The 26,249-nt window shown below is 49.1% G+C and overlaps 3 protein-coding genes across 3 annotated transcripts in view; 2 read left to right on the top strand and 1 right to left on the bottom strand.

Moving 5' to 3' along the window:
- LOC115556213 (nuclear receptor subfamily 2 group F member 6) overlaps positions 1-4,049 on the top strand; it is an 8,273-nt gene extending 4,224 nt beyond the window's left edge. Inside the window, exons 4-6 of the mRNA XM_030373369.1 lie at positions 1,259-1,611; positions 1,999-2,245; positions 3,722-4,049. Of these exons, the coding sequence (XP_030229229.1) occupies positions 1,259-1,611; positions 1,999-2,245; positions 3,722-3,996 (875 nt within the window). The 3' untranslated portion in view covers positions 3,997-4,049. The remainder of the gene's footprint in view (positions 1-1,258; positions 1,612-1,998; positions 2,246-3,721) is intronic.
- myo1f (myosin IF) overlaps positions 1-26,249 on the top strand; it is a 308,989-nt gene that overhangs the window by 167,659 nt on the left and 115,081 nt on the right.
- Positions 7,273-26,169, bottom strand: si:ch73-61d6.3 (occludin). The gene is made up of 9 exons (XM_030373366.1): positions 25,758-26,169; positions 22,796-23,416; positions 22,408-22,599; positions 20,789-20,956; positions 13,427-13,578; positions 11,124-11,348; positions 10,050-10,221; positions 9,053-9,094; positions 7,273-8,963 (listed from the first exon to the last, which is right to left on the bottom strand). The coding sequence occupies exons 2-9, from the start codon at positions 23,396-23,398 to the stop codon at positions 8,865-8,867; spliced, it is 1,653 nt and encodes a 550-aa protein (XP_030229226.1). The 5' UTR covers positions 23,399-23,416; positions 25,758-26,169; the 3' UTR covers positions 7,273-8,864.

Here is a 26,249-nt window from a genome sequence, read left to right as displayed (position 1 = left end):
CCATTTCCAAATACCCTTGGCAGCTGCTCTGGGATGTGTTTACCGTCCATGGAAACACCTGCCTGGGAGTCTATTAGGTTAGGGTTAGGGTTAGGGCTAACCCTAACACTGCCTGGGAGTCTATTAGGTTAGGGTTAGGGATAGGGCTAACCCTAACCTCACACACTCCCCAGGCAGGGTTAGGGTTAGCTCTAACCCTAACCCTAACCCCAGGCAGTGTTAGGGTTAGGGTTAGCCCTAACCCTAACCCTGCCTGGGGTCTGTTAGGTTCGGGGTAATGGTGGAAGACAAGCTTTTTCCATTGTAGCAAAAAAAGAAATAATGGTCATAGTGCTACATTTGAGATTGTTGGTAATGACACATATTTAACCAAAACTAAAACCTATTTTGTGTTGTGGTCATAATGCCCTTGTCAGGAGACCCTATTGTTGCTGTAACAGCCTAGTAGCGTTACTAGGCTGTTAGTAGGTTACTAGGCTGTTAGGTTACTAGGCTGTCAGTAGGTTACTAGGCTGTCAGTAGGTTACTAGGCTGTCAGTAGGTTACTAGGCTGTCAGTAGGTTACTAGGCTGTCAGTAGGTTACTAGGCTGTTAGTAGGTTACCAGGCTGTTAGTAGGTTGTTGAGCAGTTGGGTTAGGGTTAGGGTTAACCCCAACCCTAACCCTAACCTGGAGCAGTTGTCATCGACTGCATTGGAGCCAGTTGCCAAATCCCCTACAACCGCCGACACCCACTAAAGGTCACACACTGACACGTGATATGTAAAGAGAAGCTTCTGATCCACAGTTGGCAATCTAAACACCTGCCTGGTGGGGGGGAGGGGGGGTACATAGCAGATAATAGATCAATCATTTCCCCCTGTAGAGTCTTCCACATATCATGCCACACTTTAAGTCCCCAAAGTCCCAATATCCACCTTCCGCCCATATTGATGCTTATCCAAGCATTACAATTTAGTTCTGAAGCTTATTTGACGTTGATCTGATTAATATTAGCACAATACATAAGTATCATGCTAATCATTTGGCAGCATATCCATGAGGTTGTCTTTAACGAGGTATGTGTAAAGGCTTCATACCTACTGGCACCTCTGAGTTGTCTGTATGACTTTGTAAACCATTACCTTAGGGACATTTAACCTTCTCCGCCCTTCAGACCTTCAGCAGAGATACTCCTCCTATGTCAACATCACACGGTTTACATGACCTTCTCCAACCGGTTGTCTAACCCCCCCCCCCCCCCCCCCGTCTCCTCAAGCTGTCCAGCGCGGCCGCATCCCCCCCACCCACCCGGGCATCAGTCCCACCTCCGTGGGGGGGGCCGTGGGGGGCCCCGGCCACATCGGGGGCGACTACTTCAACGGCCAGCCGGTCTCAGAGCTCATCTCCCTGCTGCTCCGGGCCGAGCCGTACCCCAGCAGCCGCTACGCCGCCCCCTACGCCGCCCCCTACGGCCAGACGCAGGCCGCCCACAGCGGGGGGGCCGCCCCCAGCGGGGCCTCCGCCATGGGCATCGACAACATCTGTGAGCTGGCCGCCCGGCTGCTGTTCAGCACCATCGAGTGGGCCCGGAACATCCCCTACTTCCCCGAGCTGCCCGTCTCCGAGCAGGTCAGGGGCCGCCCTGCTCCCGTTGGCTCATCACCAGGGGCCCATGTAGGGCCCCTAACCCTAACCCTAACCCTTACGCTAAGAGTGCTCTCTGTTTACCTGAGGATGTACTCGTGGCTTTCCTGAGCGCAGCACTGATAGGCCGATATATTATGGTATGTCTAGGACCGTCAGTGCTGCCCTTTGGCCCTCAGGCCTCCTGACAGTCACTCATACTCGGCCAGGCTAAATAATGCAGTGCGGTAACAAACTTGAAATTGCTCAATTAATAATTACAAAAATGTAATAAGTAAAACAGATGAATACAATACAAACTATGTTCGGAAAATAGAATTACGGTTTTCTCCGGTTCGTCTCCTGACACGCTGGCCTCACTGCGACCCCCAGGTGGCGCTCTTGCGTCTGAGCTGGAGCGAGCTGTTCATCCTGAACGCGGCCCAGTCGGCGCTGCCTCTCCACATGGCCCCCCTGCTTGCCGCCGCCGGCTTCCACTCCTCGCCCATGTCCGCTGAGCGCGTGGTGACCTTCATGGACCAGGTGCGCGTGTTCCAGGAGCAGGTGGACAAGCTGAGCCGCCTGCAGGTCGACTCGGCCGAGTACAGCTGCCTCAAGGCCATCGCCCTCTTCACCCCCGGTGAGCCTAACCCTAACCCAGTAACCCTAACCCTAACCCTCTTCACCCCCGGTGAGCCTAACCCTTACCCTAACCCAGTAACCCTAACCCTCTTCACCCCCGGTGAGCCTAACCCTCTTCACCCCCGGTGAGCCTAACCCTCTTCACCCCCGGTGAGCCTAACCCTAACCCAGTAACCCTAACCCTAACCCTCTTCACCCCCGGTGAGCCTAACCCTTACCCTAACCCAGTAACCCTAACCCTCTTCACCCCCGGTGAGCCTAACCCTCTTCACCCCCGGTGAGCCTAACCCTAACCCAGTAACCCTAACCCTCTTCACCCCCGGTGAGCCTAACCCTTACCCTAACCCTAACCCTAACCCTAACCCTCTTCACCCCCGGTGAGCCTAACCCTTACCCTAACCTTAACCCTCTTCACCCCCGGTGAGCCTAAACCTTACCCTAACCCTAGCCCTCTTCACCCCCGGTGAGCCTAACCCTTACCCTAACCCTCGCCCTCCCAGTGGAACACTGGGACCAATGGACCTCTTACTGGGCTTCACACCTATTGCAGCGTTACACAAAAAACTCTTGAAATAGCTTCTTGGTTCACTTTAACACTTGACGCACATTTTTAGCTATACTCTATATGACACACATTTATAGCAGTTTACTTTTTCTAATGTGTTAATGTATCACAAACAATTAACACAGAGGAATTCACCCAGTAGGAATAAAAATGATGAGGCGGAAATCCCTTGTGGAAGTTTAAAAGGAATAAAAAAACAACAAAGTTGAACTGGTACGCATGAAGTGTGTGAACAACGTGTCTCTCCTTTAGGGGCTCAGGGTTAGGGAGACCACAACATGGGGCCTGTGAAACCTCCAGACTGTAACTGGGATAACTGGGATAACTGGGTTAACTGGGACAAAGGCAAATCCAAAATAAATGGTATTGAATTGAAATACAAAGAATGTGAATGGATGCATATGAAACATGTTAGGGTTAGTGGATGAAACATGGGTTAGGGTTAGGGTTAGTAGATGAAACATGGGTTAGGGTTAGGGTTAGTGGATGAAACATGGGTTAGGGTTAGTGGATGAAACATGGGTTAGGGTTAGGGTTAGTAGATGAAACATGGGTTAGGGTTAGGGTTAGTGGATGAAACATGGGTTAGGGTTAGTGGATGAAACATGGGTTAGGGTTAGGGTTAGTAGATGAAACATGGGTTAGGGTTAGGGTTAGTGGATGAAACATGGGTTAGGGTTAGTGGATGAAACATGGGTTAGGGTTAGGGTTAGTAGATGAAACATGGGTTAGGGTTAGGGTTAGTGGATGAAACATGGGTTAGGGTTAGTGGATGAAACATGGGTTAGGGTTAGGGTTAGAGGATGAAACATGGGTTAGGGTTAGGGTTAGTGGATGAAACATGGGTTAGGGTTAGGGTTAGTGGATGAAACATGGTGAAGTGACGGAGGTGTGTCTCTCCCCCGGCAGACGCGTGCGGGCTGACAGACTCCGCCCAGGTGGAGGCGCTACAGGAGAAGGCCACGGTGGCGCTGAGCGAGTACGAGCGCTCGCAGTACCCCGGGACGCCGCAGCGCTTCGGCCGCCTGCTGCTGCGGCTGCCCGCGCTGCGCGCCGTGCCCGCCGGCCTCATCTCACAGCTCTTCTTCATGCGTCTGGTCGGGAAGACGCCCATCGAGACGCTCATCAGGGACATGCAGCTGTCAGGCAGCTCCATCAGCTGGCCATATGTGCCGGGTCAGTGAGCGTCAGCCTCCACCCCGCCCCCTCCACCACGACACCACCACCACCACCACCACCACCACCACCACCACCACCACCACCACCACCACCACCTCCACCGCCCCCTCCACCACGACACCACCACCACCACCACCACCACCTCCACCGCCCCCTCCACCACCACCACCACCACCACCACCACCACCACCACCACCACCACCACCACCTCCACCGCCCCCTCCACCACGACACCACCACCTCCACCGCCCCCTCCACCACGACACCACCACCACCACCACCACCGCCCCCTCCACCACGACACCACCACCACCACCTCCACCGCCCCCTCCACCCCCACCACCACCTCCACCACCACCACCACCACCACCACCACCACCCCGCCCCCCCCGAAATAGCGTAACAGAAGCAGGAATGGAGGAGAGATGGAGAGCAAAACAACAGCACAAGGTCAGCATTAATACCAAAATAGATGAAGGGCAGGGCTTGTTTGTTTTGGTGCTTGTTCCAGGGGTCCAGTCTCTTGGCGTTACCTTCCTTCATCTCAAGGTCTGTCTTAGTTCCTCTGCCCCTCAGATATTAACTGGACATGTTCAGCTCTGGTCTGTGGAGGGTAAGGACAGGAGGGCCCACGATACAGCACTTCTCCTTTTGCTGTGGTCTGAGCCTTAACCCCTGATCTCTGATCTCTATCTGAGTCGAAGCAGAAGGACTTCAAGGAAACGACATTACTACCTCTACGATCCAGCCCCTGGACCAGATCCTGCTCTGAGCCCAGGCTCTGTGTTTCCCTGTCTGCGTATCGTTTCTTTTTGTATGATGACACTGATAGCACACAGGGTGTTGTATTTTAACGGCTGGGGACTTTTCCGTTGATCGTAGCCAATGTTAGGTTGGCCAACATGCCTCGTTACCAAATACTGGGTTTGTTCAGGCAGATCAGCAACAAACAAAATTCCCCAGACTAAGGATCATTTTTCGCAATAAGAATAGATAACATGATAGTGGAAAACACACACACCCTAGGTGTCAACCCGTTCCCCTCAGATGAATGCTACTCCTGTTCTTATCATTACCTCATGTTTTATATCCACAGAGACAAAGATTGTATGGTGAACTGTTCATGTGCTTATAGTCGATTACCATAAAAAGGGATCATCAGCATCATCACACAACCCCATCAGTGATAATCAGTCTGTGTAGGACCAGTTTCTTTGAGCTTTGGCACTCAAGATAGAAACTCCATGAACACATTGGCAAATAGCTTGAAAACCTCACACTTTTGTTGGGTTCGTTGGAGAATACCAAAACTTTTTATACACATCCTGCGATAGACAGGTCGGCCAAACACTGCTCCGAAAGCAGTTGCACTTGACGTTGGTAATGTTTGAGCCGAGCTGACGGCTGAAGGAGCGCTCGGCCCAGGCTGACTGTGGTCCTCTCACCTTCATGGTCTAAAGGTTGTATGTTCTGGTGGAACCTTGGTCATTCATATCACAAGGCCAACCACGTTGGACTGCTGACGATTGTATCATCTGCCAAAATGCTCTACTTGAAAGCGTATGATTGAAAAAAAAACATTTTGTGCGCTGGACTTTTGTATCCCTTGTCACGATTCAAGAAAAATATATATGACCATGATTTATAATATTGCAATTGCCCAGGAATCACTTGGTGGGTTTGTTGTAATTTGTATTGATGTGCATTTGACTGTGTAGTATTACTTTTAAACAAAGTTTTGTTGACATATTTGTGTTGGTTATTTTTACAGTGGTAGAAATAAAGACAATGCACACGTGTCATAAATAATGACAGAATCAATCCATTGTAATTCTAATTAATACTTTTGATTCATTTTTCAATTGCTTTGAATAATACACTTTAGTGAATCCACTCAAGAAAACATGACTTAATATATATAACTAAGGTCTTATTAAACTGTATTTTCCAAAAGGGACCTGGAATTGAATGTTCATTGAGCTTTATCAGTGGAACCATTCATAGGCAACAGTATTACCGATAGTAGCTGCTCTAATAAAAAATGTGTTTAGTAGTTAAAAGTAGACCAGTTTATGCATAAAAAAAACCCTTTTCTTGGTTTGAGCCTTACTTTTAATCGGAATGTATTAAATTGACATTTTTGGTTCTTTCTGGATATTGAATAAGGAATTGAATTACGACTAACTAATAAGGATTACTTTCATGTCCGGGATATTCAATTCACCATGGCATATTCATAACAAGTTTCTTTGTTCAACAAGTAATACATGTTGAACATGTAGGAAACAGACAACTAGGAGGGAATCCGGATGTTTGATCAGCAATTCGAAAGAGAAGATTTTTTTTTTGTCATATCATAAATATATGAAATATCATATCATATCATCTTGTTTTTATGTTTTAGCTCAAAGTAGATTAAAGCTTCAGGTGGAGAGAACACGATTATGACAAAACCGGCAGCTACCGTCACCTGACCAACCTGAAGTCCACCCAGCAAGAGTCCAGTCTTCTGCAGCAGCCATTCAGCCTCCTCCACCACCTCACATATAGGAGATAATCACTTCGACAAATCCGACATTTAATCTGCAACAAACAGTTTTGTGACTTAAGAGCCGTCAAGATAAAATATTTTCTGTGGTTTACTGTTGTCGAATAACTGAAGAAGATTTGTATCTTCCAGCTAAATTTCTCGATTTGTCTGCCGCTGGTATAATCCAATGGTGATAATGGACTACAATGCTTCTTTACAGAATAAACAAATCATTTTAGGCCATCCCCTGTATATCATTGTACATAAAGATGGTACTGATAAATGCAGACACCTTAACACAAACGGCAAACATAGCCTACATCCTAGAGATTCTGAACAGGCTTTCTAAATCATTTAAGAAAGGGGATTTCACAAGTCCTTCTGTTCTACTTTGTCTTTTGTTGCTTCGGTGAAGGTCCAAAAGTGTTAACCCATAGAGGACCGAACATACTTGAAATGCTGAACAGGGGAAAAAGGCAAGAGAAAGCTGAATACGCGTTGCATGGACCCATCACGACAAGGCCTTCTAACAGACGGTCCTGGAGCACCTCCTGCTGGAAACATCACAGCACTGCGTCAGACACCGCCGCAAAATAAATAGAAAATAACTTCATGTAGGAAATAGCTGCATTCATTACCACCTTGATTAACAATAATTATAGATATTTATTGCTTGCGAAATGTCAATTGCATGTTCACACATATACTGTCTCAAAGTTTTCAGTAAAAAAATGTGACACGGAAGACAGTCTTAAAAACAAAAATGGCTTGCATAATGTTTATGAAACAACATTAAAGTACTTTGTAGACTCATCATTTGATTAAAAAACATGTATAAAATGTATCATAAGCGTTTTAAGATATTTTTAACATGTAAATACAAGGAACACTTGGAGTGGATTAGTACAAGGACATGTTACAATGGTTACAAGGTTGAATCCAGGGACACCCACACACTTTTGACAAGTTGGCCAAGTGAACATTGTGGGGGGGGGAAATCTGAAATGAAACAGACCAGCAGATGAAAGGGCACACACAACAGTACAGCTTTGTGAAGATCTCAAACAGTGTTCACATAAGGCCATTTTCTTAGGTTTCAAGTCCCTCTTGCTAGTACAAAATCCTAAATAAAAAATAATAAAAATCATAGTGTTTTGTATTAGAAGATCATTTTTGCAAAAACTACAAACTAAGGAACTATTCCCAAATTGACCATTTACAGCCTTTGAGGATTTCTATAAGCCCCACTGCATGAATTAACAATGAATGACTTCCAAGGTAGTGATTACCAAATAAAGTTGAATAATAAAACACTGAGTTGTAAAACAAATAATTCTAAAGCCCTTACAGAATCAACCAATGCCCTATGAATGCTACTTGCCATTAGCACGGTATAAACAGATAACATCCCTGGCAGTATTTTAAGACAGCAACCTAACATAACAGACGCCTTATCTTTCTGTTCACTCACAAATCAACTCTGATTCTTTTTTGTAGCGCTGACACAAATCTCTTAAACAATGTTACACTATTGCTGGCTAGGTTCATCTCCTTAGGGTTTAAATTCAACTTTGATCATCAGTTAAGAGACCAAGTTAAGGTGAACACCAACGTCCTCAACCTAGATGCTTCACCACAGCGTCCAGAACCGGCTCACGAGCAGCGACCGACGAGCTGGCCTCTCATGCTGTCCATGAGTACTGACCTCGTGTGTTTGAATGTGGATAAGCCTCACAGCACTCCTCACCCCTCTTACATTTCCCTGCAATACTGCATCAGTTCTTATCAGCTCTAAATACCTTCCTCAGATAAGATAGGCTCTCCTTCTAGGCTGCCCCGCTGTGGAACCGGCAGTACAGAGAGCACTTCACCAGGGTTCACCTCCGACACACAGAGGCTCCAACAGAATAAGAGGCTTCAAAATGGCCCTTTTTGAATAACGGTAGTGGTGCTATTAACTGGCTGCAAATGTTCTCACTTGCCCCTGGTCATAGAGTTAGACTCAACAACATTCACTCTGATAGCATAAGGAAGCTGCAACAAGCTAACACAGGTGAACTACGAACGGCATGTGTTTAAGTGGCATTATGTTTTACTGTGTTTGTAATGTTTGTGTGTGTGTGTGTGTGTGTGTGTGTGTGTGTGTGTGTGTGTGTGTGCGCGCGCGTGTGTGTGTGTGTGTGCGTGCGTGCGTGCGTGCGTGCGTGCGTGCGTGCGTGCGTGCGTGCGTGTGTGTGTGCTTGAGTGCACACCATTTTTGGTCTTAGCCTTCTAGAAAGTCTTTGTTTTCCATATTGAAGGACATGCTCTTGGGTGTTGTGCTGGAGCTGGGTGCGTGCTTCATTAGTGGGTCTTATCGTAGTCCTTCACCATGCGTTTGATGTGGAACAGTTTATGCCTCAGCCTGCGGCAGTCGTGTTTCTTAGCCCGGTAGTCTGGAGTCTTAAGGGGCCGTGAAAAAGAGGAGTTAGTCATGAAATATGGACATATGTAATCACACTTCCACTGTAAGACTTAGATCTTCGACTTACCCTTTTCAGATCCTTAAGTTGGTTGTATTCATCTGCCACAGACTGAAATTAAAGAAATTAATTTAACTGCATTAAAGAAACACATGCTTTTCAACACAAGAAACACCCGCTTTTCAAATGTTCGCACACATCTTTGATGGTTATTCAAATGTGAAAACTGGCGCTTTCAAAACGTTGGAATAAAAAAGATCTGTCGTTTTGGTCATTTAGAGAGGCAGAGGAAAGATGAAAGTCAGAAAATGTTTGCAAATAATTAGTAATTCAGTAAAATACACAAGCTAATGTTTAATGAATCATTAAAGGGGACCTATTATGCTTTTTGACTTTTATGACCTATAAACGTTGTTATAATGATTGATAGTCATGTTTAACCACACACAAAAAACGATGTCGATTTTCGGGAAACTCTTCCCCGCATCTGGGCGCTTTCAGAATTCTCTGTCAACGCTCGGTTTCGTCCTTCTCCGCCCCCTCGCCCCCCTCCTGCCAACCCAACTCCGTTGTGATTGGTTACCTTCCTTGAAGCGCGCACTGGCAGATTTGACCAGGTATATGGGGGCGCGGAAGGAGTGCATCTACGTAGATGATTTCCCGGAAATGTGAACAAGTGAATCGCAAACGTTGTCCCGAGCGTTTAGCGCTCTGCACAGCCACCCCAGACTGTCAGCAGGGAATACGTCGAAATGCATGTACGTCATTATTTGACACTTAAGTATGGTTAAACATGACTATCAATCATTATAACAACGTTTATAGGTCATGAAAGTCGAAAAAGCATAATAGGTCCCCTTTAACCAAGTGGACGCCACTGGTAGGGCAGCTTCCGGCCCCTAGTGGACGCCAGCAGTATTGCAGGTTTCGCCCCCTTGTGGACATCATTGGTAGGGCAGCCTGGTCCCTAGTGGACGCATCTGGTAGGGCAGCTGTCTCTCCTTAGTGGACGCCAGCGGTAGGGCAGCTGTCGGCCCCTAGTGGAGTCTGCGGTAGCGCAGCTCACCGGGTACTTGGCCGAGCTCTCGTCCAGAGTGTCCAGCTGTCTGCTGAGCTTGTTCAGCTGGTCGTGGATGTCGTCCATCTCGGCACACAGGTGCTTGTACTCCCTGAGGTCAGAGTCAAACTCCCGCTTGTATTCGTGGCGTTGGGAGACTGATGTTATGACCGGGTAGACGCTGGGGATGGGAGGGAGAGAGAGAGAAGAAGGAGAGGGTAAACGACAAGGGGCAAGACAGGTTGAGTGGACAAGAGGGCATGTGATCCTAACCTGCTGTTTCAGCCAAAACAATATCTTATCAACACTGGCAAACCACAAGCAGTCGTGGCTTACTGCTTCAGTTAGTTAGTGAGGCTGTGCTTGTTTCTTAGAGAGAGCCCATGTTATACTGCATAGCTAACAGGATTAGTTATGCTGCTCCAATACTGTGTATGTGTGTGCGTGTGTGTGTGTGTGTGTGTGTGTGTGTGTGTGTGTGTGTGTGTGTGTGTGTGTGTGTGTGTGTGTGTGTGTGTGCGTGCCTGCGTGCGTGCGTGTGTATGTGAAAGAGGGGGAGAGACCACATGTCATTAGAAGGACCTGGGTATTGGGCCCCAGCTTTCAGTAAGCTTCACTGAGCTGTAACCATGGGGCTTAGCGGAGGCTGTTAGCAGCCTGACCCTCACCCTCACCCTCACCCTGACCCCCCCCCCACCTCCACTCCCCCCCTCCCACTCACCTGTCCCCCCTCACCTGTCCCCCCCCCCCCCCCTCACCTGTCCCCCCCCCCCCCCTCCTCACCTGTCTCTCCCCCCCCCCCCCCCCCTCACCTGTCGTCATCGTCCCCTCACCGGTCCCCCCCCTTCACCTGTCCCACTCCCCCCCCCCCCCCCCCCCCCCCCCCCCCCCTCACCCCCCGCCCCCCCCCCCCCCCCCCCCTCACCGGTCCCCCCCCCCCCCCCCCCTCACCTGTCCCACTCCCCCCTCACCTGTCCCACTCCCCCCCCCCCCTCACCTGTCCCACTCCCCCCCCCCCCCCACCTGTCCCACTCCCCCCCCCCCCCCCCTCACCTGTCCCACTCCCCCCCCCCCCCCCCTCACCTGTCCCACTCCTCCGGGTCCAGCTCGTTGGCCGTCTCCCCCCCCGTGGTGTACTCCGTCTCGTACTGGGACTCGTCCAGCTCGGGGTTCTGCCGACGCCTCTTCCCCCGGTGGGCGGACGGCCTGCGGACCCCCCCCCCGGTCTCCTCAGAGGGGCTGGAGCTGGTCCGGCCCCCGCCCCCCTGGGACAACGCCTCCGACGGGCGGCTGGGGCGCTCCGAGTACCTGGAGGACAGGGGGGGAGGGGGTTAGGGCTGCTCTGGGGGGTGGGGCTGCTCTGGGTGGGGGGGGGTCCTGGGGGGGTGGGGCTAATCTGGGGGGAGGGGTTACTCTGGGGGGGTCCCTGGGGGGGGGACGGGGGGGGGGGGGGGCTGCTCTGGGTGGTGGGGCTGCTCCCTGGGGGTGAGGCTGCTCTGGGCAGGACCCTGGGGGACGGGGGGGGGGGGTTAAGGTCCCTGCTCTGGGCGGGACCCTGGGGGACGGGAGGGGGGGTTAAGGTCCCTGCTCTGTGCGTGTCCCTGGGGACGGGGGGGGGGGGTTAAGGTCCCTGCTCTGGGCGGGACCCTGGGGGACGGGGGGGGGGGTTAAGGTCCCTGCTCTGGGCGTGTCCCTGGGGACGGGGGGGGGGGGGGTTAAGGTCCCTGCTCTGGGCGGGACCCTGGGGGGCGGGGGGGGGGGTTAAGGTCCCTGCTCTGGGCGTGTCCCTGGGGACGGGGGGGGGGTTAAGGTCCCTGCTCTGGGCGGGACCCTGGGGGACGGGGGGGGGGGTTAAGGTCCCTGCTCTAGGCGGGACCCTGGGGGACGGGGGGGGTTAAGGTCCCTGCTCTGGGCGGGACCCTGGGGGACGGGGGGGGTTAAGGTCCCTGCACTGGGCGGGACCCTGGGGGACGGGGGGGGGGGTTAAGGTCCCTGCTCTGGGCGGGACCCTGGGGGACGGGGGGGGTTAAGGTCCCTGCACTGGGTCCACTCGGCCGTGGCTGGAGGACACACATTCCTTCTTCCTGTCAACAGCCTCTTAAAGTCAGACGCCGTCAGAGGCTCAGCCAACCTGGGCTCGCTTCCAACATGGTTCTGTGGGAAGGAACCATCCAGAACAACCAGTAGGTTTCACCATTGGCTGAAGAGCTCAACAACCAAAGAAGAAGTTATTCTATTTGAATCAGCTTGTGTACGTGACGGTGTTCAGAGTGAAAGGTTTTGCAAAAGCGAGAGAGAGAGAGCGAGAGAGAGAGAGAGAGAGAGAGAGGGTTACACTGCCATTGGCAGTGTAACCCAGTGTTTGGTCTCATATGGAGGAGCCAGTGACCTACAGTCACACATACTGACTCTACAAGTCTACAAGACTGCTTCTTATTAAAATGGCAGCTGGCCTCTGGCAGTGGGACCACGACTACAAGAAGAGAGCAAGCAAATTCATATGGGTGTGTCGGAAGGATCTGTAGAGGAATTTCCACCACAGCCAGGGGATGGGTTAACCCTAACCCTTTACAGGAAAGATACAGGATGGCTCACAGAAAGTAGCCTGCAAGTAAAGTTACTGGCAAGGTTAAGTGATGGACAAGCTACAAGGAGTGGGATCACAACGTCACAGGGTGACATGTTGATATTAACATAAAACATTTTAAGTCGTATGTTTAGATCCTGCTGTCAATCCCTGCAAATACTGTCTAACCAAGTTATATTTGTGGTTATTCTGGGCTCCGTGGATCATTATGTGTAATGTTTCAAGTGATTCTGTAGGTTGGACATCCTGCCATACAATAGTACCCAGGGAGCCAGCACTGCTGTCGACTACCCATTACAAACCACTTCATGAAGGTGTGTTGATGGTTATGGGTTAGTTATACACTACTACAATATTGTAGAAATAGTAGTGTTGAAATCCTTGCGAGATTAGAAATCATAATCACTAAAAAAATGTAACATTCTAAATGCTCATCGCTCATAATCAATACTCCTCTAAGTGACAGATGTTTTCATAATTGTGTAGTGTGTTATATTAACAAGTCCTCAAAAGGTCAAGTCCGTTTGAATCTTTCAGAACGAGGGCATCAGAATGGACATTGACTGCTTTAGTGCCGAGGTGAAAGCAGTAAACGCCTGACCCGCCAATCCACCGTTAGTAAACAATCGCCCAGATCTTGCACGTAGCATTACTCCCATTCATGCAAAAAGAGCTGGTTTGATGTCACTGTGTGGCGAGAGCAAGTACGACCAACGGTTCAGCCTTTGTGGTAATAAGGTGGTGTTGTTTGTGTTGTTTGTGTTGTTTGCGTTGTTTGTGTTGTTTGTGTTGAACTCACTCGTTGACGTAGTCGTCCGTCGGCACAGAGGGTCTGAGGACTCTGTCCAGGCTGTAGGATGTAACACTGTTGGCAGAGTTGTTGAGCTGCCCCCCAGACTTCTCAGAGAGCACAAGGGTGGGGGCGTCCTGGCTCTTTTCCACGTTGTTCACCTGGAGCCCAGCCGGACAGAGACAGGGGACGGTCAGGGGGAATACAACCACAACAACAACAACAACAACAACAACAACAACAAAAACAACAGGAGCCCAGCGGGACAGAGGGCACGGTCAGGGGGAATACAACCACAACAACAACAACAAAAACAACAACAGCAACAGGAGCCCAGCGGGACAGAGGGCACACGTCAGGGGAAATACAACCACAACAACAACAACAACAACAACACAACAACAACAACAACAACAACAACAACAAGAGCCCAGCGGGACAGAAGGCACACGTCAGGGGAAATACAACCACAACAACAACAACAACAGGAGCCCAGTGGGACAGAGGGCATGCGTCAGGGGAACTACAACCACAACAACAACAACAACACCACAACAACAACAACAACAAGAGCCCAGCGGGACAGAGGGCACACGTCAGGGGAAATACAACCACAACAACAACAACAACAACAACAACAACATGAGCCCAGCGGGACAGAGGGCACACGTCAGGGGAAATACAACCACAACAACAACAACAACAACAGGAGCCCAGCGGGACAGAGGGCACGCGTCAGGGGAACTACAACCACAACAACAACAACAACAACAACAACAACAGGAGCCCAGCGGGACAGAGGGCACGCGTCAGGGGAACTACAACCACAACAACAACAACAACAACAACAACAACAACAACAACAACAGGAGCCCAGCGGGACAGAGGGCACGCGTCAGGGGAACTACAACCACAACAACAACAACCACAACAACAACAGCAGCAGCAGCAGGAGCCCAGTGGGACACCCAGCCCACGTCAGGGGAAGCAGCAGCAGCAGCAGCGCTGTCTTTACAGAGGAGGAACTGACTCATTACCTGCCAGACAACCTCATTTCCTTCCCCTCTTTAAGGAATTATTTTCTTTAACAGAATAATGACCCGAACACGGTTCAACTAACCAGGATGAAAAAGGGCGACAGATCATCTCTCAGGTTTCTAAAGTCCATCACACAAAGCGTTGGAATTGAGCTACATTCATATTTGGCAGCAGTGTTTGTGGGAGATGAGAATGTTTTTTCTAAATGATAGCAGAAGAAAGAATGCTAATCCGGAGAGAGCATTCTTGCGTGTGATTGGTCTGCAAAGTCAAACACGGATTACCTGCTTGATTTGTCAGATTCTAGAAGCAAACTACTTTTTAAATTAAACACTAAACTATTAACTAGAAGGCAATCCGATTTTATAAGATTGCTTTGAATCAAAACAGCAAATTCCAACATACGTTTTCAATGTTATTTCCTATAACTTCTTCTGCACCTGTAATGGTGCACATAAAATATCTTTCTGGTTACATTACATCACATTTATTCAGCTGACGCTATTATCCAAAGTGATTTAAAGTAAGTGCATTCGACAAGATAACCAAGAAACCAAAAAGTTCAAGATTCATGTCAGTATAAATCAGGGTTAGGGACAAAGATCATTTATATTATAATTATTATTGCTACTATATATAAATAAATATTACTTGAAGCTGAAGGGAGTGGATGCTTATGAACAGCTAAACTAACACGCCCTTCCTGCGAAGGTAAAGGCTCCTCTGTGGTTCAACATGTTGCTCAGAATCAGCTTCCTGGCAATAATGACAGCTTCCTGTCCATAATGACAGCTTCCTGTCCATAGTGACGTGAGCAGGGAGGAACGGGACGGGGAAAGAAGAGTGCCCCTGGGCCGGGCCACCAGGGGTCGGGTCAGCCCAGGGTCAACCCGGGGTCAACCCCTGGTCAACCCCAGGTTGACCCCAGGTCGACCCCTCGTTCACATTCTGCAGGATTGTGAACGTCAGCGCTGACGTTACGTTTGTAACGTCAGCGCTGACGACGATCACGACCCCGAGATACCGAGCCGACTCAGGGCTGATGACCAGGTGGGAGTTCCGTGTTAGGTAACACAGGCTGAACAAACAGAGATGGCTATTTTGCGTCGGTGTTGCTGGGAATAGTTCTCTCTTTCAGAACAGAGTGAGAATCGCGGTTGAAGTCCCCCAAGAATGTGAACAACGCCCCTGCGGAGGGGGGGCATAGGGTCTGAGCCCCGCTGAGTCCGGCAGGTGGGGGAGGGGGGGGCGCTCTAGCAGACAGGCTGATCTGTACAGTAGCAGGGGCAGTAGAGAGAGGGAAATTATCTGGAAGATCCACAGCGAAAGACAAAAAAGTGTGAAAAACAAAAACAAAAAGCAAAGCAAACCTCCTGCACTTTGACCCGCGTGGGTCTCACGCTCCGTCTTGGTAGTAGAACGCGTTTGTTGTTCTACTGTAGAATTTGAAACCCCCTCCGAGCCGACCGTGATGATGTCACCACAAGGACACAACACTGAGCTCAGTAATGAAAGAGAGCAGTGTGTGCGGTCATCGCTGGCCCAGAGACAACCGCAGCAGCCTGCCACTAACAAATCCTGATTCAAACCAATTTCTCAGAATGTCAAACCCTTAGATAGGGGAGCTCCTGAATAGGTTAACAACTAAGGTCATCACAGTATGAACCTCCTCAGACCAGTGGTCACTTAAAGCACTAAGGTCATCACAGTATGAACCTCCTCAGACCAGTGGTCACTTAAAGCCCTAAGGTCATCACAGTATGAACCTCCTCAGACCAGTGGTCACTTAAAGCCCTAAGGTCATCACATTATCAACCTCCTCAGACCAATGGTCACTTAAAGCACTAAGGTCATCACAGTATCAACCTCCTCAGACCAGTGGTCACTTAAAGCCCTAAGGTCATCACAGTATGAGCCTCCTCAGACCAGTGGTCACTTAAAGCCCTAAGGTCATCACAGTATGAACCTCCTCAGACCAGTGGTCACTTAAAGTCCTAAGGTCATCACACTATGAACCTCCTCAGACCAGCGGTCACTTAAAGCCCTAAGGTCATCACAGTATGAACCTCCTCAGACCAGTGGTCACTTAAAGCACTAAGGTCATCACAGTATGAACCTCCTCAGACCAGTGGTCACTTAAAGCACTAAGGTCATCACAGTATGAACCTCCTCAGACCAGTGGTCACTTAAAGCACTAAGGTCATCACACTATGAACCTCCTCAGACTAGTGGTCACTTAAAGCCCTAAGGTCATCACACTATGAACCTCCTCAGACCAGTGGTCACTTAAAGCCCTAAGGTCATCACAGTATGAACCTCCTCAGACCAGTGGTCACTTAAAGCACTAAGGTCATCACACTATGAACCTCCTCAGACCAGTGGTCACTTAAAGCCCTAAGGTCATCACAGTATGAACCTCCTCAGACCAGTGGTCACTTAAAGCACTAAGGTCATCACATTATCAACCTCCTCAGACCAGTGGTCACTTAAAGCACTAAGGTCATCACATTATCAACCTCCTCAGACCAGTGGTCACTTAAAGCACTAAGGTCATCACAGTATCAACCTCCTCAGACCAGTGGTCACTTAAAGCCCTAAGGTCATCACAGTATGAGCCTCCTCAGACCAGTGGTCACTTAAAGCCCTAAGGTCATCACAGTATGAACCTCCTCAGACCAGTGGTCACTTAAAGTCCTAAGGTCATCACACTATGAACCTCCTCAGACCAGCGGTCACTTAAAGCCCTAAGGTCATCACAGTATGAACCTCCTCAGACCAGTGGTCACTTAAAGCACTAAGGTCATCACAGTATGAACCTCCTCAGACCAGTGGTCACTTAAAGCACTAAGGTCATCACAGTATGAACCTCCTCAGACCAGTGGTCACTTAAAGCACTAAGGTCATCACACTATGAACCTCCTCAGACTAGTGGTCACTTAAAGCCCTAAGGTCATCACACTATGAACCTCCTCAGACCAGTGGTCACTTAAAGCCCTAAGGTCATCACAGTATGAACCTCCTCAGACCAGTGGTCACTTAAAGCACTAAGGTCATCACACTATGAACCTCCTCAGACCAGTGGTCACTTAAAGCCCTAAGGTCATCACAGTATGAACCTCCTCAGACCAGTGGTCACTTAAAGCACTAAGGTCATCACATTATCAACCTCCTCAGACCAGTGGTCACTTAAAGCACTAAGGTCATCACATTATCAACCTCCTCAGACCAGTGGTCACTTAAAGCACTAAGGTCATCACAGTATGAACCTCCTCAGACCAGTGGTCACTTAAAGCACTAAGGTCATCACAGTATGAACCTCCTCAGACCAGTGGTCACTTAAAGCATTAAGGTCATCACAGTATGAACCTCCTCAGACCAGTGGTCACTTAAAGCACTAAGGTCATCACATTATCAACCTCCTCAGACCAGTGGTCACTTAAAGCACTAAGGTCATCACATTATCAACCTCCTCAGACCAGTGGTCACTTAAAGCACTAAGGTCATCACAGTATGAACCTCCTCAGACCAGTGGTCACTTAAAGCACTAAGGTCATCACACTATGAACCTCCTCAGACTAGTGGTCACTTAAAGCACTAAGGTCATCACAGTATGAACCTCCTCAGACCAGTGGTCACTTAAAGCCCTAAGGTCATCACAGTATGAACCTCCTCAGACCAGTGGTCACTTAAAGCATTAAGGTCATCACAGTATGAACCTCCTCAGACCAGTGGTCACTTAAAGCCCTAAGGTCATCACACTATGAACCTCCTCAGACTAGTGGTCACTTAAAGCACTAAGGTCATCACAGTATGAACCTCCTCAGACCAGTGGTCACTTAAAGCACTAAGGTCATCACAGTATGAACCTCCTCAGACCAGTGGTCACTTAAAGCCCTAAGGTCATCACACTATGAACCTCCTCAGACCAGTGGTCACTTAAAGCCCTAAGGTCATCACAGTATGAACCTCCTCAGACCAGTGGTCACTTAAAGCATTAAGGTCATCACAGTATGAACCTCCTCAGACCAGTGGTCACTTAAAGCACTAAGGTCATCACAGTATGAACCTCCTCAGACCAGTGGTCACTTAAAGCCCTAAGGTCATCACAGTATGAACCTCCTCAGACCAGTGGTCACTTAAAGCCCTAAGGTCATCACAGTATGAACCTCCTCAGACCAGTGGTCACTTAAAGCATTAAGGTCATCACAGTATGAACCTCCTCAGACCAGTGGTCACTTAAAGCCCTAAGGTCATCACAGTATGAACCTCCTCAGACCAGTGGTCACTTAAAGCATTAAGGTCATCACAGTATGAACCTCCTCAGACCAGTGGTCACTTAAAGCCCTAAGGTCATCACAGTATGAACCTCCTCAGACCAGTGGTCTGGCCCAGTGGCGTGCCCTTGAACCAGCTCCAGTTGTAGCGCCGTGCCTCGGCTTTGGGCGGCAGGAGTTAGGGGTTAGGGTTGTCAGGGTCAGGGTTAGGGTTAGGGTCATCAGGGTTAGGGTTAGGGTTAGGGTTAGGGTCATCAGGGTTAGGGTTAGGGTTAGGGTTAGGGTCATCAGGGTTACGAATCTGCGGACACGAACATACAAAGTCAGAAAGGCCGGCGGGGAAAGCCAGGAGCCCGTTAGCCCAAGAGGCTCTTATACCTTCAGTTCAAACTATGAGTCACTATTCAAGAAGAAGCCGTCTGGGAGACCATTGCTACGTCTGTCACCATAATTACACACAACATGGATGGTGGTCAAAGGATTCAACCTTGGGTGTGGCTCATGATCCAGCTTGTTGCAGTCTGTTCCTGTGTCTGGTAGTCTGGTGTGCGTCCAGCCCCGTGAACACAGAGCCCCAGCAGTAGGACTCTGCCCCCCCCACCCCTACACCCTCATCCCTCTGCCGACAGCGGTATTGTAGTGGTGTTTGTTGTCTGTGGAAGGACAACCAGGAGATTTGTCGCGCTATTCCAAGTGTCGTCTTGGGCACGACATGTTTTCAAAGAGACACAGCCGGCTGTTTCATTTCTTTCAGATTCCTCAATAATGTCTGGGTTGTTTCGTTCAAGTGGGAGATAAAAGTAGAAATTGTTCGCTCTGTTTCATATTCAGTGTTCTGCTGACTTAATGCACGTCGACCAATAACCATTCAGGTGTATTCACACTTCACCTTGTTGATGTTTAAATAACCGCAAGGCGTTTCCCTAGAAACCACTGGCCTGCCAACAATCTGTTCTGCTGGTTAATGATCAGTCAGAGTGAAACCAGGTAGGAGCCTGTGAACACACACACACACACACACACACACACACACACACACACACACACACACACACACACACACACACACACACACACACACACACACACACACACACACACAGACACACCCACACACCGACACACACACACACACACAAACAGCTGTAATCAGTAGGTCTGACGCTGAATCGCTAGCCCAGTCAAACACTGCGTTCAAACTCAGCTTCACAGACAACAACACATAACCCAACTCTAACCCCAACCCTAAACCTAACCCAACAACACATAACCCAACCTCAACCCTTACCCATCAACACATAACCCAACCCAACAACATGCAGCGGGAGGATCTCTACTGCACCAAAGTTTACCATCCGTTTTTTACGTCAAATTTATCAACTAATAATATCCAAAGAAATTTGTTACTAACAATTTGGATCGTGCTGGTTAACTAGTGGTTAAAAAGTCACAGATAAGTTACAGGTGACCATAAAAAATAATAAAAAGAAACCTGTGTATGAGTAATATGTGCTTTATAAGATTAATGGCGTTGCTGCCGATGAAATAAAGAACATGATGGTGTGGATCAGTAGCACACAAGACATTGGTAGTAGGCAGTAGGCCACACGCACGTACGCTGGTTTTATACATGTTCAATATTAGCTGTGGCATGTACATGATCTATGCTTGAATTGTAAATGCATAAAAACTATGAAAGAATCGACTTTCAGCCCACTAAGACTTATGGACTTTCAGGTCATAAAGATAAACATGGGAACTCATGACTGAATGGAAGTGGAGAAAAACATTTCAAAGTCCAAATGAACCTCATTTGGCATCATGCATCTCTATTCCCTTTACAACGTGAGAGTCAATGAGGAAGAAAATAATGGTGATCAAATGTTGAAAATGTAAATGGCCTACCAGTATTTGCTTGAAGATAAAACAAAACAATTAATAGAAAATAGTATTTAATGATGCGATGACCATCGTCGCTGCACCCCGGCCGTGTGTGTGACTGCTAGGTGAATTCATCACAAGCCCTTATGACTGTTCTGCTGTAAGACTGTTCTCTCACCCATTCCTCAACGTCCTGGCCCTCGGGGGCCACAGGCCCTGTGGGGGGGGGCTCCCAGTAGATGTTGGGTTTGCCGTAGCGCCAGATCTTTCCCCGTGTTCTGTATGCGTAGAAGGCAGCTACAGCCAAGGCGATGACCACCAGGAACCCAAACGCCATAGCAATGCCCTGGGAAAGAAAGACATTGTATCAGCAGGGATTCTGATAAGATGTTCTTTATTCAACACACATTGGATATTTTGGGTAGGTTTTCAGTTGAAGGAGGAAGCCTGACTTCACGCTGATTCACCTCAGATGTATCTCTAGTAGTACAATTAATCAGGACAGAACAAAAACATGGTGTTAGAAGAAGATAACTCATATATTATCAGAGTACCATAGTGTCCCAGGGAAATGGAACGCAACATCTGCTCTATCAAATTGTCAAAGTGTGTCAGGACCGTAGATAAACTGCAGCGAAGAACATGATTCACTTGACCAAAGATAAGGGAGAGCTTTTGGCAAGAGCCAGGGCCGTCGGACTGCGGGGACAAAGGGGACAGTTGTGGGGGGGCCCAAGGCAGAGGGGGGGCCCATGACCAAAAAAAAAAAAAAAAAAAAAAATTTTCATCTCACCGTTTTTTTTTTCTTTATCCCTCCCCCCGTCAACAATCGCTTCTTCCCTCCCCCCCCCCCCCCCCCCCCCCCCCCCCGTCAACAACCTGGCACAGGGGGTCCAGCAGTACCTATAGTATAGGGGCCCAGGATTTGGTGCTACGGCCCTGGCAAGAGCCTCCACTTATTGACTTTCCTACCCTTCTTTTACGAGTGCCCCTCGGAACATAGTTACAGGGGATGGTGGTCTAGACTTCCCTGTGAAGTGGGACAACCAACAAGACCTTGCTACGCCAGCAGTAGTCTTCTGTGGAGTTTACGTAGGTTTGTCGCCAGTCTTTTTAAATCACACAATACCGTCTTCAACTGTAGTGATTTCTGTTGTGTGAACCTTAGCCATCTTTTGGCAGTTGTCAGCAGCAGATCAGCAAATTGCCTCCCTACTATGGCAACAGTGGTATAAACACAATGACATTAATCTGATATAGAAAGGAAAGAATGAAGGCTCGCAAATCATTCACAACATTTACATTTCACGCTATCAATCGATTAAACAAGTCATTCTATAAAATAGAAGCGTCATAGGCAAAGGGATGCGTGGGGAAAGGCCATCAGCATACTAGTGTTGTTGTTATGCTTGTTATAAAGAAATGTTATTTAATAGATTAAGATGATCTTAAACTACTTTAATACAATGGTCATCATTATTATTTTGTCTTATTTTGTCATTTGTGTTTTCTTTAGTTTGCATAGCGTAGTTCAGCGATGATTCAGCGATGATTCACAAGGCTTTCTATGAGATTTCTAATAACACTCGGTTTTGTGTGGGCCTCAGAAAAACCTCAGTTTGGAGGCTATGTACCCCTCCCACCTGGCCCTACCCCTCTATCCAAACTAGAATGGGGACACCCTACCCCTACGCACAGGGCTAAGGGCTCTGGGCCGCTGACGGTCGGGATTGGGGCTTAGAACAAAATGTTTTTCAAAAGCATGAAACATGACGTGTGCAGAAGAAAGAGGCCTACCTCTTGTGGGTCTACAAAGCAGTAGTGGTACAGGTACTGGTTGTAAATGGGAAAGCCGCCCACTCCTCCCATCTGAGAGTAGCTGGTCTGGTACAGGTTCTGACACATCATCAGCATGGGGTTGTACATCATGGAGGAGGAGCTCTGGGCCATGGGGTTCACCCCCACGATGTACACGATGTTGATGATGCCCTGTGGGGGGGAGCGGGTTAGTCGTTGGCTCAGATCTGAATCAGGGGTTCCTCCATAAACACACAAAGGGTTGAAGCTCCATAAACCTCAGACCCAGGACCCAGGACACCAGGACCCCAGGAGACCAGGACCCCAGGAGACCAGGAGACCAGGAGACCCAGGACCCCAGGAGACCAGGAGACCCAGGACCCCGTACCTGCAGTACAGCCAGGACGACGCTGCAGACCAGGATGGCCAGGTAGAAGCGGCGGCTCCGGAAGGTGGGGCTCTTGGAGAAGGTGGCGATGAAGAAGCCCAGGATGACGACAAAGTCGATGGCCGCCATGGCGATCATGGCGCCTTTGGCGGCGGAGGGCGTGGGGTAGGAGTTGTAGCCGCCGTAGCCGCCGTATCCACCACTGCCGTAGCTCCCGCCGCCGTAGCCCCCCCCGTAGCCCCCCCCGTAGCCCCCTCCGTAGCCCCCGCCATAGCCTCCCCCGTAGCCCGACCCCCCCCCGTAGGATCCCAGGCCACCGCCGTACTGCATGTCCCACATCAGGGTGGACGCCACGCACGCAAAGATCCCTACGCACAGCACCACCACCACGCCCATCATGACCTTCACGATGCCGGGCGGCGACAGCCACCTGTAGAAGTGCTGGGGCGTGTCCTCGACGTAGTAGGACCCTGGAGGGGGCGGGTAGGGGTCATACTCGCTGCGGGGGGCCTGGAAGCTTCCGGCCGGCCCGTAGCCATTCTTGGAGGGCGGGGTGTAGGGGGGGCTGTAGACCGGGGGGCTGTCGTAGCGCTGGCCGAACATCACTGAGGTCACCAGAACCTGAAGGGAACAACCAGGAGTTAAAGAGGGAGACGCTCTCGAAAGAGATCGGTTTAAAGTGAAGCTCTGGTCAGAGCGGGGAACAGCTCTGTGCTGCTTACAGCCAGCTGGGTGTTGTCTCACAGATAAGAAAGGGTGTGGAGAGCTTCGTTAACACGAAACTTTCGAGTAAATGTTTGACTTATGGCAAGTGGTTGAAATTTATGGGCATGCCATATCGCCCTGCAGTGTACTGCTGCATTATTGGAATAAAGCCGGTTGCACACAAGGGCAAGGAAAGCGCTCAGTATTCAGGGTGTCAGGCAATAGAGCGACGGTTGATTCCCCACATGAGCAGAGAGCAGGAGCAGCTCCACACCCACCGAGGGGCTGACCTTAGCGCACAGCGCTCTGTGAAGCAGCAGAAGGCATAGCAGGCGGTGTGGAGACGGCCGTACCAGGATGCAACGAGAAGCCCGACAACAATAATGCCCTTCACACATCACAGGCAGCGGGAGTCTCCCTCAGACCCACATATTGTCCACACATTCACAGCTCACATCCTCTGGCTGATCATTGTTTTTGTTTTGATTTGTATGATTTTAAGCAGGAATTTGAGGCCATGCTGTTAATGTATTAACAATAGCCATTCTTCCTGGGGGTCATACCAGAAGAGAAAGAAAAAGAGAGACCGTTTTGAGGCGTGGAAAAAGGCAAAAATCAAAACAGCAAACTGTAAGGAGCAATAAGAGTGTTAATATCATCTTTCCCAAGTACAACAATGTTACACAGCATGTATAATGTTTTGTAGACGTCTACTAATACTTACTGACGCCTTAAACCTTCTACAATCACATCTTTAGATACTTCTCCACCACTGAAGTCATCTTAGTGACATTCAAGACCTTTTCTTCACCAGTGCGCCAGACGCCATTTTGGACGGTATAAAAATGTCAGGGGCCCCCCGGGCCCGCCCACGGTGGACTGGGGGGGCTAATAACTCTCTTCTCCTTTAAGGCATTTGGCTCACTCTGCAGTGGGGTCTCGCCTCAGTGCTTCCCTCCTAGACCCCCCCCCCCCCCCCCCCCCCCCCTCATTCCTCGGTACTTTCCCCCAGGACGCCGCTGACTCCTGGCCCCATTGTCTCCAGAATGGGAGGGGTGGGGGGGAAGTCAAGGGGCTGGGTGCGAGATGGCTGTTGCCATAGAATCAGGTTGGGGAAAATGGGGCACTGTCCAGAGAGAGGATCAGACAAACGTACCTCTGTGAGGCTCCCTTCTGGGGAACTAAGGGAGGGTGTGTGTGTGTGTGTGTGTGTGTGTGTGTGTGTGTGTGTGTGTGTGTGTGTGTGTGTGTGTGTGTGTGTGTGTGAGGGGGTGAGCACAGGTGGAAGATGTCTTAGCTATGAGTGTCAGGTATCTTGCGAAATGGGGAAGGCTTAATTTTTGGTGTTAGTTCTGATTCCAGTTATTGTTCTTCTGTTCGGTTGTTCGGTGTGTGTGTGTGTGTGTGTGTGTGTGTGTGTGTGTGTGTGTGTGTGTGTGTGTGTGTGTGTGTGTGTGTGTGTGTGTGCGTGTGTGTGTGTGTCTTTAGGTAGGTGTACCAGGTGCGATGGAAGCTACATAGCCCGCTACATTGAATACAGCCAAATAAAGTGAGTTCTGCTGGACCATGATAACACAGAACACTGCTGCTTCTATTGGCTGAAACCTTGTTTTCAGCCAGTGCCGTGGGTGCAGCCGTGGGTCAAACACCCACTGCTCCGTGGCCGCAGCGCAAGCACAGAGACGCTAGCAGCGGTTGTAGATCACAAGATTCCAACCCTGCGGTCACATGTCTCCCCCCTGTCAAAAACAACTGAACCCACGTTTAATTTGCTGGTGAAAACACTAGTGTGAATTTAACTGTACAAAACCTTTAATAGCATTGTTTTAAGTGTTAGAAATGTGGCAGCCTATGCCTCGATGAGATCATGCACACACAGTTTTAGGTAGAAAACAGCATTTCTTCTCAGACGCTTGTGTCAAAAGCATTACAGGCTTTTTCAGGTGTAAATATCGTCTATCATTTCCTTGCCCTTGAAAATCAAAAATCATTATTGCCAATAGATAGTAGGCTATCAGACGCCGATACGCTCTATGTAGCCTATAGCAGGGCTGATTTCAAATACAATTGATTCAGCTGAGTAAATCTGAGTAAGTATTTTGTGGTTATTTAAAGAGGGAATCAATGTATCAAAAATACCTTACAGACCAATAAAAACACTGTTTACTTGGGAAGACGCCGATAGATGCGTTCAAATTGACTTATATTACACAGACAATCTAAACAGCTTTATTTTAAACTGGTTCACAAGTCTTACCTGGTGGTCCGTGTTGAGAGGAAAATCGTGTGGTTCAAGTCCCGAGTAATCCCCCGCGAGGAGTAAACAGTACCAGCCTTTTTAAATAAGAATACCTTACTTTTGAGAGTTTATTTTTTGTTTGCAAGAACGCTAAGAGCGCCTCGAAAATCAATTTGGAGTGTGTTCCGTGGTGTCGCCAACAGAGACTCCGCCGTCGCTCTGAAGCGCTCAGTTCTGCTCCGCGGGGGTCGGCGGACGGGACGTCCCACCAGGTCATAGAGACTGTGGACTGTCGATTAAAAAAAAGTACATTGACATTGTACGGCTCATTAGTGAATTAGTAGTCTTGTTAAAAAAAAATACTCCGAATATGCTGGATCTGAATAGTTATAAAATGTGTTGACCAGTCTTTTTTGATGTGGTCCAGAAATACTGGGAAGTAGTACAGCGCCCCCGTCCGGAGGTGGAGGTTAATTAATTAATTTAACTGATTACATGCAAGCCTTGAAT

Source organism: Gadus morhua, chromosome 12 (assembly GCF_902167405.1).
Source record: "Gadus morhua chromosome 12, gadMor3.0, whole genome shotgun sequence".
Lineage (NCBI taxonomy): Eukaryota > Metazoa > Chordata > Actinopteri > Gadiformes > Gadidae > Gadus > Gadus morhua.
This window is presented reverse-complemented; position numbering and strand designations above follow the sequence as displayed.

Excerpts from the sequence above, each read along its gene's own strand:
- si:ch73-61d6.3 (XM_030373366.1), bottom strand. The coding sequence starts at position 23,398 with ATGTTCGGCCAGCGCTACGACAGCCCCCCGGTCTACAGCCCCCCCTAC. Across the intron at positions 22,600-22,795 it reads TCGTCCTGGCTGTACTGCAG|GGCATCATCAACATCGTGTA; the intron begins GTACGGGGTCCT and ends TCCCCCCCACAG. Across the intron at positions 10,222-11,123 it reads GACCCGGAGGAGTGGGACAG|CGTCTACCCGGTCATAACAT; the intron begins GTGAGGGGGGGG and ends TCCCATCCCCAG.